The sequence below is a fragment of the Acartia tonsa genome, chromosome 9 (genome assembly GCF_053477335.1).
Source record: "Acartia tonsa isolate MP-2025a chromosome 9, ASM5347733v1, whole genome shotgun sequence".
NCBI classification, from domain to species: domain Eukaryota; kingdom Metazoa; phylum Arthropoda; class Copepoda; order Calanoida; family Acartiidae; genus Acartia; species Acartia tonsa.
In genome coordinates, this window is record NC_137268.1 from 42,136,734 (window position 1) to 42,158,449 (window position 21,716).

At 32.5% G+C, this 21,716-nt stretch overlaps 1 protein-coding gene across 2 annotated transcripts in view; it reads right to left on the reverse strand.

The window, feature by feature from the left end:
- Positions 1 to 21,716, reverse strand: part of LOC145328990 (uncharacterized) — a 68,464-nt gene that overhangs the window by 8,577 nt on the left and 38,171 nt on the right. The window contains exons 14-15 of one of the 2 annotated variants that reach the window (XM_080172983.1): positions 1,141 to 1,203; positions 674 to 701 (exon numbers count right to left, since the gene is read on the reverse strand). In XM_080172983.1, coding sequence (XP_080029109.1) covers positions 676 to 701; positions 1,141 to 1,203 — 89 coding nt within the window. In that variant the 3' untranslated portion in view covers positions 674 to 675. The remainder of the gene's footprint in view (positions 1 to 673; positions 702 to 1,140; positions 1,204 to 21,716) is intronic. The other variant, XM_080172982.1, reaches the window with a different exon arrangement.

The window sequence follows — 21,716 nt, forward strand, 5'->3', positions numbered from 1 at the left end:
CATGAGCTTTAACTTAAAACAGTGTTTATGCTAGTAAAGTTTAATTTTATCACATTCACAGTTTAAATTTTTTTGCCAAAACAAAGTATTTTTTTTGCTAGTTGTAATAATGCCATGTACCCCACTACATACATATGTACTACGAGTAATTTATTTTAGCTGCAAGTCCATTTTCAAAATCAAATTGAATATTCTTTTTTTATACTTAATTTTAAACAATAATAGCAGCTTAAATTATCTTACAACTGGTGGCTACGCCTCATTTTGAATTTTAGTTTAAAAAAAAATATAAAAAAATTTGAGAGGGAGGTAATTTTTTCTAGGGGCGATTTCTCTTTGGAGGGAGCTACCCTGTTAAAGAGAACCCGATCGGTTCAGCGGTTAGCGAGATCCTTCGGTACAGACACACCAACACACAGACAAAAACACATCCTGTTACTTTATTATAAGGATTGACAGGTAGCCGCAGGTAATTAGTTTGGCTATGAACCAAGTCATTCTATACAGGCAAAAAATAGGTGAAACTCGTTTGTAATTAAGAAGCTGGGAATTGTTGTGATGCCAGCCTTATAAACTCAACTTTAAACACAACATTTTGTAGAATAGCATTGCTTCTATAATTAATTATTTCTCATGAGTTTTGAAAATGGACAAGCAGATAAAAATTTCTTACATTTATTTCTTTCTATTAGCAAAGCGTCCTGTTAACCAATAAAAAAACGATTAAAATGTTAGTAACGGCGGTAAAATCATTTAATTTTTAATGAACTCCAAAACTTGAAAACAGTAATAGTGTCTGACTGATTATGACGTAACAAAAAAAAATTAGCCAATGAGAGGCCACTATAAATTTTACCATTGGTCAATAACGGCATCTCATTGGCTAATTTTTTTTGTTACGTCATAATCAGTCAGACACTATTACTGTGTTCCCAAAACTTTATTTGGCTCCAGAAGTAGAGTCGCTTTTTATGGGCATACTTCCTAAACCTAACCCAAACAAAAAATCATTTAAAACTAAAACTAAAATTCTCTAAATAATGTTATGACTACTCCAGCTGTTTAATTTCAATCTTATTGGATATAGAGATAGCCAAACATCCTGTTACTTTAATAATGAAATAATACGAATGAGCTTACCTTTAAATACAGACTGTATTTTGGTGGCTGCTAGCTCCAGATTAGGGTCAGTTAAATCAATATCTAAAGCAAAATAAAATTATTAGTTTAGCCTCGATGAAATCGTCATATTATAACTTTAAAATTCAGCTGGATGTTCAAAACCTGTACCTAAATAGACAATACATCTTTTCGGACTTCTTTATTTCGCACACAAATGGCTTTTATCAATCAATCATTTATTTCAGAATAATAATAATTAGATTTGAGGCTTATTCGCAACTGCCGAGCCCTTGTTGTTATATAAACATAATTCTTATAAGAATAACATAAATTCACATAGGTTAAGGGATGGTTTAAGGCTATTTTTCTGTCTTATCCCTTTGAGTACAGAGCCCCCACATGTTAGGGATGCAACCGCTAGAATGACTATATGACACGAGTCATTATGGCTAATCGGCATAGGAATATCCGTAACCTTAAGGCCATTAAATCGACATTTCTTCATTTTATTAGAATAATGCATGTCAAAGCTTGGTCACATATGATTACTTTTTATTCTAATACCATAAAGTTAACATAAACAGTAGACTAATGCAGGGAGGAAGGGAGGGGACAATGGGCAATTAATTCAATTTTAGAGTTTTAACTCAATATCTTCAAAACCAGATATATCTGGAAAATTCCAAAAAATTAGATAGAGCAATCTTTATTAGATTTGTATAATAAGGAATTATTAAACACTGAAAGAAAAGTATTTAACATTAGGTTATCCTGTCTTATTTTCCTGTGAATAGTCTGTAATTTATCATAAGATGTATGACCTTAGTACTGGCACCAAAATTGGGGTTTGTTTTCATATTTGACAAGGGGTTGATTAGAATGGATAGTTACAGAAGTATCACAGTAGAATTTCTGGTTTATCCCACCCATTCTTAGAAGAAATCTTTTAGTTCAAATTTTTAACAATTTTGTTCTTGTTAATTTGAAGGATGTGAAAATTTTAGGGAAACTTTCTCAATTTTTGGACACTTTGCAATTCGACAGCGAAAAATTAGGTGTCCAGTTTTTCCCGCACATCAATACAAATATAAAATGCTTAATATTCGCGGAAAGGCACGACGTTTCCCTCAAAGTTCATAGTAGAGCACAGAAACGCAAACGTAGAGGGTAGACCTCCAGGTTTATGGCACCGCAGATATAGGCTCCGCACGGTTAGGGCTCCACGCAGGAGATAAACATAATAAAAATCCTACTCCCCAATATCATTTTCATTATATCTTTGGGAAAAAAAGAGGGTCTTTCATGCCTAAGAGTGAAGTAAAGGGGAATTCCCAATTTGTGCTGTTGTAACAGTTGAGATAATTGGTGCTTTCCCTCATATTGCATCTGGACCACAAACAAACTTTTAAGTAAGGTTAGGTTAAGTAAAGGTTATAAGAACTCCGCAAGGGATCGTACCCCGTAGGGATAGGGCCCTACAGGATAATTAGTTTATTTGCAAGTATTAATGTAGTACATGAGCGGAAGTAAATTTACACTGCAAATTTTCTTAAGATTGTCCATCATATGTATATTGTATAAGTGTTTATCTAATAAAATTGCAAGATTGTAATTTTTTATTAGTCAAATATGCCAAAAAGGCCAGCAAAGTTGTCAATTACAAAAATGCAAGTAAGGCACTCCTAGAGAAAATGTAAAAAATTTATTTCGCGCATTTCCATGCACTGTGCAAAAACAAATGATATTCCCAGTAAGATCTAGAAAATATAAATCATTAGATTTCGCTGAAACCAACAACCAAGAGAGTTGTTAGATGACCTATTGGAGAACTTAATTTGAAAACTTTCTCAAAATTTAAGATTTGATTTCTGATCTCTCTATAAAAATTTAAATGCTATTATCACATCCCTTTAATCCTAGTCATGTCATATTTTCTCCTGTCAAAATTGTGGACGTTTTACTTAAACAAAATTTATGGAAAGTTTATGCTGACAAGGATAGCAACATCCACAAAAATGAAGTTCAAAAACTCAGATTTAACTTAGAAAATTCGGTGATATTCCCTTCAAAAGCAATATGACGATTTCCAGAATATTTTAAATTAATGTACCTTTATTGATCCAGATTACGATGATATAACTATGGCTTTAAGTTAGTAGGACAATTATATTACCTATCATAAAAGCAAAAAAATTTCATGTTTAAAAATGGTGCACTTTCCAGATTATATCTAATTCATGCAGGAATCATCGTCCAAGGATTAAAATCGGTGGGACAATTCTTTCCTTCATAACGAATAATGGTACAAGCTTAATTTATAATTTTGACCCTAGATGTAATTGCGTCTATATTAACCATCCACTAAATTAAACAATTCTAGCCACTGCGCCCCTAGCATCTAATGGCTCTGTATTAATAGGGGTAAGTAAAAAGGGGATAGACAAATAAGACTATAATAACCCCGGGACCTTTGTGAAGCTTCTCCTAAGAGTAAACCAAGTTAAGTTCAGTAATTATTAAAATTTAAAGCTCCAGAGAAAACCCACTACTTTATTTTAAAGTGTTTCGACCAATTAGATAACCTTCAGCCCCCCGGTCTAACAAAACTGATTTTAATCTTATAATTTTTCATTTTAATATCCGCAGTAAGCTGTCTATAAATAGCTATTCTGTTTCTTCAATAACGAAAGCGCCGCTACCCGGCCTAACATTGTGTGTTTTTTTATGGATGCTGCCATCCTTGTTTTTGTAAAATTTCGTATTGAAAGTTTGCACTAAACATATCAATCTTTGTTACTAACTGTCTGTAAAGCAAAAACAACAAGGACTATTAGGTATAAAAGTAGCAAAACTCATTGAATAAATAAGCAAAAATTGTTTTAGACAACTTTTCTAGTTTGCCTTAAACCTATTCAAAGCTCGTTTTTATAGGCACTATAAGCTGCTTCAACGCTCTTCTAAAAATGGCAAGTCAAGTGGTTTTTGGACACACAGGCACATACAAACAAGTACTTTAATTGAGTAGCTTTGCTCTTTATAAAAAGCTAAGCAATTTTGTATATAAGGAGTTCAATCGTTTATGCAAAATAATTGTTCATTTCATTAGCATAAAAGCTTTTATAACCCACTAAAAAAAGATTATGCCTCTTTGGATTAGGTTGAAAATAATTCAGTAAATCCCCGCAGGGTAAATATGAAAATGTATAATTGCGAATTCTGTTGTTTGAAAATTAAACATTTTTGCGGACGCGAGTGAACGTCCGTAATTACTAGCGGTCAAATAGACTGACTGACATAAGTGTGTCAAGCTAAAGTGTCCGTATAAAGTTACCAGATGTCGTCAATTTAGGTTGATAATTTTGACCTCATTTATTGGTTAGTTCGTTCATTTAATAGAAGGGGTAAAGGGTGAGAGGTCTGTCATTTTGACCAGCTCCAAGTTTAACTTTATTAAAGTACATGAAAATCTGGTGCAACATTAGAGTAATAATATATCGATTGTTACACATTTTTTTATAACGAAGATATTGTACATTTTGGAAATAACAAGGATGACAACATCCATAAAAGCGAAGCTCTGAAACGGAAGGACAAACGGACATTAACACTTGTATAATGTCAGAACTGAATAATTAGAATGCGAATGTATAAGAGTCAAAGCAAAATTGTAAGTAAATTTGTTGAAAAACTGCTTGATACAGGATAATGTTTATGGACATACTTACATTTTTAGGACTTGATTATAGAGTTGCTTCGCTTATAATATTGTACTTTGTTGTCCCAGGAATCAGTATACCAAAAATCAGACAAATCGGATAATTAGGTCACATATAAATTTGTTGTTAAAAATGTAAAAAAAATCAACATGTTTAAAATAGACGTACGGACATTCTGGTGATGATTATAGAGTTGCTACGCTTTCTAACTCGTACCTAACTATTATAGGAATCACCATGCAAAATTTGAAATCGATAGGACAATTCTAACATGCCTGAATTAACGAAAAAAGCTATTTAAAAAAATAAAAAAATAAACATGTTTAAAATGGACGTACGGACATTTTGGTAATGATTATAGAGTTGCTACGCTTTCTAAATCGTACCTAACTACTAAAGGAATCACCATGCAAAATTTGAAATCGATAGGACAATTCTAACATGTCTAAATTAACGAAAAAAAGCTATCCGTTACGGACGGACGGACGGACCAACCCTAATTATAGAAAAGCTTCGCTTTTAAAAAATAAATAGTTGTTTTTTTATACCTTTTAAAAGCGAAGCTTTTCTATAATTAGGGTTGGTCCGTTCGTACATAACGGATAGCTCTTTTCCTTAATTTAGGCATGTTAAAATAGTCCTATCGATTTCAAACTTTGCATGATGATTCCTAAAGGAGTTAGGTACGAGTTATAGAGCGAAGCAACTCTATAATCATTGCCAGAAAGTCCGTACGTCCATTTTAAACATGTTGCTTTTTGACATTTTTAACATCAAATTTTTATGTGATCTAATAATCCGATTGATCTGATTTTTGGTATACTGATTCCTGGGACAACAAAGTACAATATTATAAGCGAAGCAACTCTATAATCAAGTCCTAAAAATGTAAGTATGTCCATAAACATTATTCTGTATCAAGCAGTTTTTCAACATTTTTACTTACAATTTTGCTTCGACATTTATACATTTATATTCTGATTATTCAGTTCTGACACTATACAAGTGTTAGTGTCCGTTTGTCCTACCGTTTCAGTGCTTCGCTTTTATGGATGTTGTCATCCTTGTTTTTTTTATACTTTTTTCTTTGAATCTATGCTAGTTATGTCCATTATAATCCTAGATAAAATTATTGATAATAATTATTGATCTTTTCCAAAGTTGCTAAAGTTTGAAGTGCATCTAATATATAATTTTGTACGTCCGTCTGTCCAACTTTTCACTCTCTTACTAACCCCCTTTAACAAATAACAACAAAAATTACATTTACATTAAAATACTGAACATCATATTATAATTTTACACATACATAAATTGCCTACAGTTAATATTACTGTTCAACATTCTAGCGGCTATGCCCCTAGAGGCCTTTTGGTGCCCTTGAGTGAGTCGACCCTTCCTCAAGATAAGGTAAAAACTAATTTTCATGAGAGGGGGGCGGGGTGGGTAAGTTCCTTTTTAGGTTATTTTTCTGGAAAGGGCATAGGTACCCTCCACCAAAAGGTAAAAACATCATGGACCTATGAAAAACTGTAAAGGAGAACTATATCAGTTCAGCAGATAGCAAGGTCCTAAGCTACAGACAGACAGATACATAGATGGGTAGACAGCCTATTACTTTTATAAAAGGAGGATGGATATAATTGACCTTGTTTATAAATATAGTATAGAAGTATATCGTTTGTATGAACACTTGTTTAAGAGTCTTTGCAGTGATCTAAATGGATAAGACAATGACCAATTAATTGTGTGCATCTCCAATAAATGATACACAAAACTACCCCTTCTGTAGATTACAATTAGTGGTTGAAACGTTTGGACTCCAGCTAAATAAATTAACCAATCAAAATTCAGAATAAAAGTCCCCAAAATTTTTAGCCATCGAATAATAAAGCGTTATCATAACTTTGGGACTAGTGTAATAAACTGTCCCCTACCTCCCTGGTTTGATTGCCTGTATTCGCAAAATGGTAAAAACACTCTTAGTGATAGTGAATCAACAACTACCTCCAACCTACTTGTTATCTTAGATTTACACATAAAAGATTCAACAATTTTATAGAAAATCAACAAGAATGACAACATTAAAAAACGTAAGTTATATACTGGATGCTCATCAGTATAAGAAATATTTACAACAAAAAATTCAGCCGACTATCTTGAATAGCAGCTGAGAAAATCATATTTTCCCCTTGTGCTCCGAATTGTTGATTTGAAGGATTTTACCAGAAACTATTTTCATTCAAGTGCTCTCTTTGCAAACTTATCTAGAACATTGGATATAGAATACATGGATATTGTGTCAAGGGACGGTTTTTGGTGTTAGTTTAGGTTGCTAATGTAGTCAGATATTAGTTCCCCTATAGTCATGGAAGGGTACAGGATGGGGTATGTATCGTATCGTTGTATTAGCCAGCTGGGAGAAACATTTTATCAGGGTATACGAGAATCTCTAACAATATCCACGTATTCTATATCCATTTATAGATTTATCTAATTGTCTTATAGAGCAATATAAGTAGGCCTGTACTTTAAAAAATATTTAATTATTTTTTTTGTCAATTTTCGAACATTTAAAAGGACACTTATGCCTTTTACTAAACTTGACAATAAGCTAATTTAAAAGAACATACATTGAAAGAGAAAGAGGGAAAAAGAGAGAGAAGGAAAAAGAAAGAGAGAGAAAAAAGATCTATAGTGAATTAGCAAAATCCTATCGTGTGAAAATCTTGGGTTTTGTTTATATATTAATATCTCACTAATCACTGAACCGATTAAGTTCCCCTCTTTATTTAAGATTTACAAAGGTTTCTTGATGGCTTTAGGCTATTATTCAGCCTCCCCCACATATTCCTTTGAATATCGCACCTAAAGATGCTAAGGGCGAAAGTTTTTTTGCAGTTTTGTGCAAAGACTTTAGAGCAAGGAAATAATTGAAAGTCTGGACGTTTAAATCGCAGGAATATCACGTGTTATATAAGTGTGTTTGATAACGAAGCTACTCGACAAGTAACACCACATCATTAGACAGGCGTCTGTCAGGTTCTATGCTTGTAGGTAAAATGATGCTTGAACAAAACAGTTTTAAAAAATTCTAGGAAATTTAAAGTCGGCCAGACGGCTGAACATGCAGGTATGTAAGCACTTCGTTAATAATCAATATCATAGTCTGATTTAATGCCTTTTTGAGTCATTTTGCTAACATTATTAATATTGAGCTATTTTATACTTTAATAATACTTGATAACAACGTAGGGCCATACCTTTATAGAACTATTGCAGACAACCCTTGGATTTCACGACCTTCGACTAAATGTAATAACTGTGCATTGTAATGAATTACACCTGTTTTAGGCAAAGGCATTCCCCATACCCATACTAATGTCACAAATCTGACATAGCAGTAGAGGGTACAAATTTTAACGTTTTTTAGTAAGGTATATATTTGTGGAAATAATCATCCTCGATTGTATGCTTTCATACACACATTAAATACTAAGACGCGAGTGACGTCTTTCCAGAATAAATTTTAATGGACATATATTTTGTTTTGATAAATTTCAGAATCTCGAAATATAGTTAAAATGCAAAAATTTGGGTTGCCAGAATAAATTTTATGCAATATTTGGTGCAAATTTTCAGACTACATAGACATATATATATATATATAGACAAATATGTAGATATAGATGCATGGACATATAGACAGATAGGTCGATGGACATATATGCAAATAGATAGATAGTTGGATTGACATACAAGGGAATAGACCAATAGATATACAGACAAATTGATAAACAGGTAGTTAGATGAATATACAAAGAAATAAACAGATACACATATGTACAGAAGGAGGGACATATTGACTAATAGATAGACAGATAGTTGGATGGACATACAGACAAATAGATAGACATATAGTTGGATGGTCATACAGACAAATAGATAGACAGATAGTTGGATGGACATGCAAAGAAATAGACATAGATAGACATTCAAACAAATAGATAGGCAGATAGTTGGATTGACATACAGACAAATAGATAGACATATAGTTGGATGGACATACAGACAAATAGATAGACAGATAGTTGGATTGACATACAGACAATTAGATAGACAGATAGTTGGATGAACATACAGACAAATAGATAGACAGATAGTTGGATAGACATACAGACAAATAGATAGACAGATAGTTGGATGGATATACAGACAAATAGATAGATAGATAGTTTGATGGACATGCAAAGAAATAGACAAGATAGACATTCAAACAAATAGATAGGCCGATAGTTGGATTAACATACAGACAAATAGATAGTCAGATAGTTGGATGGATATACAGACAAATAGATAGACAGATAGTTGAATAGACATACAGACAGATAGTTGGATGGATATACAGACAAATAGATAAATAGATAGTTGGTGGACATACAAGGAAATAGACAATTAAATAGACATTCAAACAAATAGATAGGCATATAGTTTGATGGACATACAGAGTAATAGATTGATAGAAATACAGACAAATAGATAGACAGATTGTTGAATAGACTTACAGGGGAATAGATAAATAGATAGACATACAAACACACAGATAAACAGATGGATGAATAAACATAAAGACAAATAGATTGGCAGATAGTAGAAAGGTATAAATGCATTCAAGAAAAACTTTTTAGGAAATATCTATAATTTCATACTACGTCCGTACGTCCGTCCGGTTGCCAAAGTCAGTTAGGAAAAATATGAAAAAATCCCTAGTAGTTTTTACCCCTTTTCGGTCAGATTAGAAATCCACAGTCACTAGATTTCAGATTTAAATCTGTCTCAATATGACTCTTTGTTACCAAAGTTCAGATATGACAAAATTTGACCAAAGTTCAGATTTCAATCTGAAATTTAGTGACATTATGTCAGGTTATTTTCTCATTTTTAGCAATGCAAACAAATCTGACACAATATCACCAAAAGTCATGTATGACATTTAGTGACATAGAGTCAGAGTTGGGGAAATTACCTAATCTGACACATTATTGCCAAAAGTCATATATGACATTTAGTGAAATAGAGTCAGAGTTGAGAAAATTACCTAATCTGACACAATATCACTAAATGTCATATATGACATTTAGTGACATAGAGTCAGAGTTGGGGAAATTACCTAATCTGACACAATATCACTAAAAGTCATATATGACATTTAGTGACATAGAGCCAGAGTTGGGGAAATTACCTAATCTGACACATTATTGCCAAAGGTCATATATGACATTTAGTGAAATAGAGTCAGAGTTGAGAAAATTACCTAATCTGACACAATATCACTAAAAGTCATATATGACATTTAGTGACATAGAGTCAGAGTTGGGGAAATTACCTAATCTGACACATTATTGCCAAAAGTCATATATGACATTTAGTGAAATAGAGTCAGAGTTGAGAAAATTACCTAATCTGACACAATATCACTAAAAGTCATATATGACATTTAGTGACATAGAGTCAGAATTGGGGAAATTACATAATCTGACACAATATCACTAAAAGTCATATATGACATTTAGTGATATAGAGTCAGAGTTGGGGAAATTACCTAATCTGACACAATGTTACTAAAAGTCATATATGACATTTAGTGACATAGAGTCAGAGTTGAGGAAATTACCTAATCTGACACATTATTGCCAAAAGTCATATATGACATTTAGTGAAATAGAGTCAGAGTTGAGAAAATTACCTAATCTGACACAATATCACTAAAAGTCATATATGACATTTAGTGACATAGAGTCAGAGTTGGGGAAATTACCTAATCTGACACAATATCACTAAAAGTCATATATGACATTTAGTGACATAGAGTCAGAATTGATAAAACTACCTAATCTGACACATTGTTACCAAAAGTCATATTTGACATTTAGTGACATAGAGTCAGAGTTGGGGAAATTACCTAATCTGACACATTATTGCCAAAAGTCATATATGACATTTAGTGAAATAGAGTCAGAGTTGAGAAAATTACCTAATCTGACACAATATCACTAAATGTCATATATGACATTTAGTGACATAGAGTCAGAGTTGGGGAAATTACCTAATCTGACACATTATTGCCAAAAGTCATATATGACATTTAGTGAAATAGAGTCAGAGTTGAGAAAATTATCTAATCTGACACAATATCACTAAAAGTAATATATGACATTTAGTGACATAGAGTCAGAATTGGGGAAATTACCTAATCTGACACAATATCACTAAAAGTCATATATGACATTTAGTGAGATAGAGTCAGAGTTGGGGAAATTACCTAATCTGACACATTGTTATCAGAATTCATACATGACATTTAGTGACATAGAGTCAGAGTTGGGGCAATCACCATATCTGACACATTGTTACCAAAAGTCATATATGACATTTAGTGACATAGAGTCAGAGTTGGGGAAATTACCTAATCTGACACATTGTTGCCAAAAGTCAGATATGACATTTAGTGACATAGAGTCAGAGTTGGGGAAATTACCTAATCTGACACATTGTTACCAGAATTCATATATGACATTTAGTGACATAGAGTCAGAGTTAAGAAAATTGACTAATCTGACACATTGTTACCAAAAGTCATATATGACATTTAGTGACATAGAGTCAGAGTTAAGAAAATTGACTAATCTGACACATTGTTATTAGAATTCATAGATGACATTTAGTGACATAGAGTCAGAGTTGGGGAAATACCTAATCTGACACATTGTTACCAGAATTCATATATGACATTTAGTGACAAAGAGTCAGAGTTGGGGAAATTACCTAATCTGACACATTGTTACCAAAAATCATATATGACATTTAGTGAAATAGAGTCAGAGTTGAGAAAACTACCTAATCTGACACATTATTTCCAAAAATCATATATTATTATATGTATAAACACAGTTTATTTCTTTAACTTTTTATTGCTGGAATACATATGTTTCACTATAAAAATAGATCATCAGTTCCAATTAAGATGTATAAAATAAGAGTTAAAAAAATATATGTCCTTGCATTTTGAATCCTTTTAAAAGACTAAATAAGAAAGAAGTGTTAGAAAATTGTACCCCCTGCGGGGTTTTTTACTACTTATATCCTCTTGGGGTTGGGGGGTAATTAGCATCTTTATATAAAAAGGGGGAGGTGTTTAAAAAGAATCTTTAAAGAGAAAAATTAGGTCATATTTTATCATTTGCAGTTTTACAAATTAATACATATTATATAAAAAAATACTGTTTTGAATATGTTTCATGTCATGCACTTTGAAAGAAGGAACTTTTCTCTGTGTGGACACTTGCTGAGGATTTCATTTCTCGTGTTTAAAGTTTGTATGTTAGATTTGAAATCTTTCATTATTTTGAAGCTTTCTGTCAAGCAAAGATTGCATTTTTTGAATTTTGATTGTAAGTGTTTGCTAGTTTTTCAATTGACCAATCAATTTTATAGTTTGTGTTCTTAAGTGTGTATTTTTGTGTGTTTTGATGAAATCAGATAGCTTTGTGCAAGCTGTTTCTCGTGAGAAAGAGAATTTGTGCCTACTATATCTTTGCTTGAAAGTTGCAGAGGTTAGGCCAATATATTGATGTTGGCTCTGGTCTGAATCTAGTGTCACAGTCCATGTTTGAAGTTTTGCATTTACCATCCAATGGGCATGTTTGGGGTTGTCTACAGTTGCATCCTTCAATTGTGGGTATTTTGGAACCGCCAAGGATGCATTTATTGTGAGTAGAAATTATACTCTGACATTTAGTGACATAGAGTCAGAGTTGGGGAAATTACCTAATCTGACACAATGTTATCAGAATTCATATATGACATTTAGTGACATAGAGTCAGAATTGAGAAATTTACCTAATCTGACACATTGTTACCAAAAATCATATATGACATTTAGTGACATAGAGTCAGAGTTGGGGAAATTACCATATCTGACACATTGGTAATTGCAACTACCTAATCTAACACATTAATACCAAAAATCATATATGACATTTACTGACATAGAGTCAGAGTTGGGGCAATTACCATATCTGACACATTGTTACCAAATGTCATATATGACATTTAGTGTCATAGAGTCAGAGTTGGGGAAATTACCTAATCTGATGCATTGTTAACAAAAGTCATATATGAAATTTAGTGATATAGAGTCAGTGTTGGGGCAATTACCTAATCTGACAAATTGTTACCAGAATTCATATATGACATTTAGTGACATAGAGTCAGAGTTGATAAAATTACCTAATCTGACACATTGTTACCAAAAATCATATATGACATTTAGTGACATAGAGTCAGAATTGATAAAACTACCTAATCTGACACATTGTTACCAAAAGTCATATTTGACATGTATTGACATAGAGTCAGAATTGGGAAAATTACCTAATCTGACACATTGTTACCAGAATTCATATATGACATTTAGTGACATAGAGTCACAGTTGGGGAAATTACCTAATCTGACACATTGTTACTAGAATTCATATATGACATTTAGTGACATAGAGTCAGAGTTGATAAAACTACCTAACAGGGGCGTCCAAGCTTTTTTTTGTTGGGGGGGGGTAATTCGTTTTTTGGGGGGGGGTAAATTTTACTTGGGGGGGGGGGGTAATTACCTCCCTTAAAATCTGTTGGAAGGGGTAAATTTTGTTTACCCCCCCCCTAAATTGGGTTGTTGACAAAGGATTGCCAAACTAACCCAGGCGGTAGGGGCGTGATTTAAATATATATAGTACACAGTTATCTAAACTTAATTTAGGGGGTTACATATTATTACAACGTAGTTATAAGACTTTGGTAGCAATAAAATGAGACGTTGGGTATCCCTCTAACTGAACCGATTTTTGATTAGTCAATGGATCTAAATTTGTCTTAGCCAGGATATAATTAAAAGCCTAAATCGGCCAAGGTTTAGCTGAGTACAATAGTTTTAAACTCAAAAAATTAAAAATAAAGAGCTAAATGAGTGATTGCGTCTTTCTCTTTTTATCGACAGACGCACTTGGATATATCATTTTCATAATGAATGATATGTATTTTGCATTTTAATGTCAGTTTATGTGTAAATTTGGTGAGCTAGATTATTGAGTAGCGTTGTTAAGTTTGGATGGAAGAATTTTGTAATGAAAGCAAAAGTGGGGTAGAGGATAAGGGATGGGGTAGGAACCAGTTACAATAAATCCAAGAACTCTTGTCAGTGGATCAAATTCCACCCTAAATTGACCCCCGGGGTAAAATTTTGGGGGGGGGGTAATTTAAATTTTCTTAAATATTTAGTATTAAAAATGCACGCAAAGCGCGCAAAAAACTTTTATGTTAGAGATTTTTTATTTTGGGAGGGGGGTTAAATCAAAAAAATTACGGCACCCCCAAATTCGATTTGGGGGGGGTAATCGCCCTTGGACGTCTATGCAAGGATGAAGGAAGATGTCCATCATAACTATTTTCGGTTCGATTCGCCCCATCTCTTTATGCATTCCCTTTGAACTGGATTGTACTGGATTATCTATTCCAAAACTTATAAGCGCTGTTTCGTTATTTGGCTACTGTTCAAGAAATTAAGGCTTAAGCTGACATAAAAAATTTTTCTTGTTCAATTTCATTTAAGTAATAATTCATTATAAATATTGTTTTTAAAGGTTTTAAATTTAATTAAGATTGCGGTATTAATACAAATATCCTTTATTTCTTTTTTTTTGACAGCAAAGCAATATATTATAGAAGACGATATAAAAACTTTTTTTATGAGTTCCTAAACACGTACAAGAAATCAGCTGTAACCTCAAAACAAAAACAAAAACAATAAAAGTTTATACAGATGAGAAAGTTCAGTAGAATATATTTCATGTTTTTATAATCAATCAAAATATTTTTATGTTATTGTGATCATTATTTCTTCTTTAATTACGCTTTGCTTCGCTTCGAATACATTCTATCACCTATGTTACTATCAAATACTTGTTAAATGTCAGTATGTTTTTAAACAGAATTCTGTATTTAAGAAGTTTTGCAACAAATTTACGATTATATTGTTCTATAATTCATTTAAGACAAGACAACTATGTATATACAACAATGGAATTTGCAAAATTAAATTTTATATGTTATTTTAATAATAAAAGTTTTTGGTATTTTTTTTAGTTTATTTACGTTTTTACATAATTAATTTTTATAAATATTTTAAAAAGTGAAGCTTTTCTATAATTAGGGTCGGTCAGTCCCTCCGTTGTTCGTAACGGATAGCTTTTTTCATTAAGTTAGGCATGTTTGAATTGTTCATCGATTTCAAACTTTGCATGATGATTCATGTATTTGTTAGGTACGATTTAGAAAGCGTAGCAACTTTATATCCTTACCAGAATGTACGTACCTCCCATTTAAAAAATGTTGTTTTTTACTTTTTTAACAACTATTTTTTATGTGATAAAATCATCAGATTGATCTGATTTTTGGAATACTGATTCCAATTCCAATAAGTTACAATATTATGAGCGAAGCATCAATATCATCAAGTCCTAAAATGTCAGTATGTCCTTAAACAGAATTCTGTATTTAAGAACGTTTGCAACAAATTTACGAATAATTTTGTCAAAACTTAAAAATTCTTTTTTTGTATATTTAGTGCTGACACTCTATAAGGGTTAATTTTTGTCTGTCCTACCGTTTCAGAGCTTTGCTTTTATAGATGTTGTCATCCTTGTTAACTTTTCATTTAATTAAAGCAAAACACTCTGCTTTTCTTTTAAAGTAAATTATTTTTACCGCTGAACCGATTTGATTTCTTTTGCAATTATCTTTTTTAAGGAAGGTATTTAATTATTTTGGGAGAGCGTATCTCTACCTTCCCAATTTAAAATCCCCCCCCCCCATTTTTTTAATATTACATATTAAAACTCAAATTAAAAAGTAGAAGGGCGGTTGACTTATCCCCCTCTCACCTTAAAAACACCTAGAGGCTTCTAAGAGGCGTTCTGTCTCTCTGTCCATCTGTCTGTCCATCTGTCTGTTCATCTGTCTGTCCGTCTATCTGTCCGTCTGTCTTTTTGTCTTTTTGTCTGTCTGTCTGTCTGTCCATCTGTCTGTCCATCTGATAACAATAGGACAAACAAACATAAACAGTGTCAGAATGGAATAATCAAAATATATAAGTATACAAGTCTCATTTTAAAACTTGGTTATAGAAATGCATTTCTTACAACATTGTACTTTGTTGTCCTTAGAATTAGCATTCCAAAAATCAGATCAATTTGATAATTTAATTACAGAAAATTTTTTTGTTCAAAAAGATAAAAGTTATTATGTTTAAAATGGACGTACAGACATTCTGGTAACAATTATAGAGTTGCTACGCTTTCTAAATTGTACCTAACTATTAGAGGAATCATAATCTTAAGTTTGGAACAGACAGCCCTACCCAAATTATAGAAAAGCTTTGCTTTTAATAAAGTTGCTTAATAAAGAGGGGAAGGAAGCGATGAACGGTCTTGGGTAAAATATTTCTGAATTGATTTGGATTTTTTCTAACCGGTTTGTGGCCATTTCACTCTCCCCCTTATGGCCTGAAAATGGGGAAAACTCGCTTTCATGAGAAATCTTAAAAATTATTAAAGATTTTTGTGCAAGTCCCCTGATTGATAATGAATTTCCGATCTTAAATGAGTTAAAGTCAATTTTCGCTACCTTTACTTTTTTATTTAAGAACCTTTGTTTTTAGGTAATTTTTTACTTAAAAATTTCAAACGACTGTAATTTTCTTATTTTTGAAGCTAGAAGAACAATTTTTTACAGAAAATGTTTATATTTATGTAAATTTAATATTAGAAATATAAAAAAAAATTTCAGTTCCCGTCAGGATGGGGATATTTAAAAAATTCAAAATCTCAGTTATGAGTCATACCCATACTTAAAAAGTCACGCAGTTTGGGCTCTTTATCTTTCACACACAGAATATGAGTTAGAAAAACCGGAGGGGGGGGGGAGCGTTCAACGCCCCCCCCCCCCCCAACCGTTAAGGGTTAAATGAAAGCTGTCTAAAATACGATCCCATATTTAACTATAATACGATGCTAGAAATAACTATTCCAGTATGGTTTCCAAACTGATTAATATCCGATGGATTGGAACCGGGTCTAAGCAATACTTAAAAATCATATATAGCATCGTATTAAAGACAAATTAATGTTCTGTTTTTTAAGCATGAGCCTTAGGCCCCCTAAGGGCCCACAAAACTGGTTTTAATTTTCGATTTTAATGTCCGCGGATAGCTGTATAAAATTTGATGCGCTAAATAACTATTCCAGTATGGCTTTCAAACTGATTTATATCCGCTGGAAAAGAACTGGTTCTAAGCCATACTGAAAAAGTCATGTATAGCAGCGTATTACACCCAATTTCCCATGATTACTAAAATCAAAATCATAAAGAATAATGTCAGTTTTTTAGCACAGGCCTTCGGCCCTTCGGAGCCCACAAAACTGGTTTTAATCTTATAATTTTCCATTTAAATATCCGTGGACAGCTGTCTATAATACGATGCGATAAATGATAACTATACGATATGGCTTCCAAAGCCCACAAAACTGGTTTTAATCTTATAATTTTCCATTTTAATGTCCGCAGATAGCTGTTTAAAATTCGATGCGCTAAATAACTATTCCAGTATGGCTTTCAAACTGATTTATATCCGCTGGATACGAACCAGTTCTAAGCCATACTGAAAAAGTCAAGTGTAGCCTTGTATTACAGACATTTTCCCATGATTACTAAAGTAAAAATCATAAAGAATAATGTCAGTTTTTTTAGCACAGGCTTAAGGCCCTTCAGGGCCCACAAAACTGGTTTTAATCTTATGATTTTCTATTTTGATATCCGCGGACAGCTGTCTATAATACGATGCACTAAATAACTATTCCAGTTTGGCTTCTAAACCGATTTATATCCGCTGGATAAGAACCGGTTCTAAGCCATACTGAAAAAGTCATGTATAGCATCAAATTGAAATAATTTTCCAACGAACATTAAAATAAAAACTATAAAATTAGTACCAGTTTTGTTAGCCTGGGCCTAAAAAACTGGTTTTAAATTCATAATTTTTCATTTTTATACCCGCGGACAGCTGTCTATAATACGATGCAATAAATAACTATTCCATATGGCTTCTAAACCAATTTATATCTGCTGGATTAGAACCGATTCTAAGCCATACTGAAAAAGTCATGAAGAGCATTTGAATTATTTTTTAATTAATTTTCTCGTATTCATTCGAAACCGGTGGATAGGAACCGGTTCTCATCCATACGAAAAAACTATGTCTAGCATCGTATTATATCCAGCTTTCTACGAATATAGAAATGTACAATCATAAGATTAAAACTAGTTTTTTTAGCCGGTGACTTCGTCACCTCGGGGCTAAAAAGACTAGTTTTAATCTCATAATTGTACATTATATATCCGCGGAAAGCCGTTTATAATACGATGCGAGAAATAACTATTCCAGTATTCTAAATCGATTAATATCCACTTGATTAAAACCGGTTCTCAGCCATAATGAAAAATCATGAATAGCATCAAATTTAAATAATTTTCCACGAACATTAAAATAAAAACCATATAATTAGTACCAGTTTTGTTAGCCTGGGCCTAAAAAACTGGTTTCAATTTCATAATTTTTCATTTTTATATCTGCGGACAGCTGTCTATAATACGATGCGATAATAACTATTCCTTATGGCTTCCAAACCAATCTTTACCCGCTGGGTAAGAATCGGTACTAAGCCATACTGAAAAAGTATAGCATTGTATTACAGACATTTTCCCACAATTAATAAAATAAAAGAATAATGTTAGTTTTTTGCATAGGCCTTCAGCCCTTCAGGGCCCACAAAACTGGTTTTAATCTTATAATTTTCCATTTTAATATACGCGGACAGCTGTCTATAATACGATGCGATAAATATCTATTCCAGTATGGCTTCTATATCTGCTGGATTAGAACCGGCTCTTAGCAATACTGAAAAATCATGTTTAGCTTTGTATTACAGTCAAATTTCCACGATTATTAAAAAAATCATAAAATTAATGTTGTATTTTTAGCACGGGCCTTAGGCACCTCAGGGCCAACAAAAGTGTATAATTTTTTATTCTAAATAACCGCGGAAATCTGTGTATAATACGATGCAATAAATATCTATTCCAGTATGGCTTCCAAACCGATTTATATCCGCTGGATTAGAACCGGCTCTAAGCAATACTGAAAATTCATGTTTAGCTTCGTATTACAGGCAAACTTCCACAATTATTTTAATAAAAATCATAAAATTAATGTTAAATTTTTAAGCACGGGCCACAAAACTGGTTTTATTTGTATATTTTTTTCATTCTAAATAACCGCGGAAAGCTGTCTATAATACGATGCGATAAATATCTTATCCCTTTAGATCCCTGATAATAGTTGAATTTCTCTCTGATTTATGTATTACCTTTGATTTTAAATGGGGGTAGGGAATGTAAAAAGGGAGGCATATGACGCTAGCGGCTAGTAATGGCGTGACCTGCATAGCGTGAACTTCGAAGAATGTGATATGTGTTTTTTTTGAAAATAAAAGTTAATTTAAACAGATATGTTATAACAAAGTTGTTAATTGATTTATTTTGCAGTTACATGAAAGATATTTTAGCAATAATAATCTCGACATTGTATGATCAATATGATGTATTTAATCTTTGAATATTAAATGTCGGGGTTTTTAATGCTAAATCATAAATCACCATTTCACCAAAGATCAAAAATGATAATAAACATACAAACTAAAAAGAAAGCAAAGCTCTATATTTCTGAAAGAATCCTAAGGTTAGAATTTTATTACTTTTGTTGAAATTTTATTTATATTATTATATAATGCCAACCCAAACATTTAATAACGTAAATAAAGGTATAGTTATGAGAAAATGGGAGGAGCATTACCAGATTAAATTCGTAACCATGGAGAAGGGGGGGGGGGGGTTGATAGGAACCTAGTATTATAAAAGAATTAAAACTGGTTCTACAATGCATTTGAACGCAGAAATGTAAATCATGCAATCATTAATACTTTTTATCACGTATCCGCCGTAATAATATAATATGTCTTATGTAATTTTAAGGCCACAAAATGAACTCAAAATTACTTGAATCTATAGTAAATATGTAAAGCAATAATAGTTATTTATCGCATCGTATTATAAATAGCTTTCCACGGGTATACAAATGTACAATTATATTATTAAAACTAGCTTTAGATGCCGAAGGCGCGGTCTAACTAAACTGGTTTTAATATTATGATTGCATATTTTCATATTCGTAGAAAACTGGATAAAATACGATATGATACATGATTTTTAAGTATGGCTGAAAACCGGGTCTAATCCACTAGATATTAATTGGTATTGAAGCCATACTGGAAAATAATTTATATGCGCGCCATTGTCTTTCCCCTACCTTAAACATAAACTATTTTAAAAAGTTTTAGAGTAAATTAGATAAAGTCACAAATCTTAATTTTAAATCAAACCTTTTCTAGATTGAAGGTAGGCCCTTTCAACTGTAACATTTTACTCTGATAATTTTTACTAAAATTTTTTAGGCTAATTGAAATAGCCATATTGATTTAATTAAAAATAGTCTAAAATCATTAGGTCATGAGTTAATTTTATTATCATCATTGGGTATGTAAATCAATATATCGTCTATTGTCTTATCCCGTAAGCAGATTTATTACCATCCCTAAACAAATAAAATATAAAGGTTAGTTTAGATTATCTGCATTTTATAGTTTGACCGCTGAGCAGTGAACACCTGGATTAAAGGTTAAATTACAACATATGTGCTAAAGGTTAAACTTATATACAGCGAAATATTTTCAAGTGACAGCAAAAATGCCAGCCCAAAAAATAACTATTAGTGAAGATCAATTAACCAGACTGTCAAATATTCTTCTAAAATTTGGTCTGAAAAAAGAAATAAGTAATGGCAACCAAGCTTTTGAAGGAATTATTTGTGCCTTTGAAACCATCTTTGAGCAGCGTGAGAAGGACTTTCACTCAGACGAACGAGAAGACACAAAGCAACAAATAAGAGGCCTGAAAGATGATAATGGTATTCTCTGGCAAAGAAACCTGAAAAGCAACTTTATCTTGCACAGTCCAGACATCCCAACTAAAAATCTACATACAATAATCAAATCGGACGAGACCCTGAAAAAAGAAAATAAAACCATCCAAGAGCATTCCAAGGAACTTATCCTAGAGCATTATGGCATCGAAATTCCAGACAGCGACTTAGCAGCCTGCCACAGACTGAAAGGGCCGGGTTCTATTCTGATTAAATTCAACAACCGCTGCAATGATAGTGCCTACAGCAAGCTGGTCAAGTCTGTTAAGAAAGGTGGGCTTAAAGGAGAAGAAAAGCGAAATGCAAAATCAAAAGAAGAAAAGGCAAATATCAAACTTCCCAACTTTTTCATCTGCTTTCACCTGACAAAGCGAAGGAGTATGCTTATACAACATCTGAAGAAGCTCAAGAGAAATGGAGACATTAACGCATTCAGCTCAGACCAGAACGGGACCATCTGCATGCAGGTCAAGCGGGACGGCGGCTGGGAACCCATCACTAAGCAGTTCGGAGATGATGACAGTAAAGTGACCATGACTGAAAGTGAGGTAGACTTATTAATTCAAAAAATCAAAAAGGACAATTATAATAAAAATTAGGACTTTATGTGAATTATCAGAATTTTAAAAAAGATTGCTATCTATATTACTTCATAGTTACAAAAGATCCAAATTTCA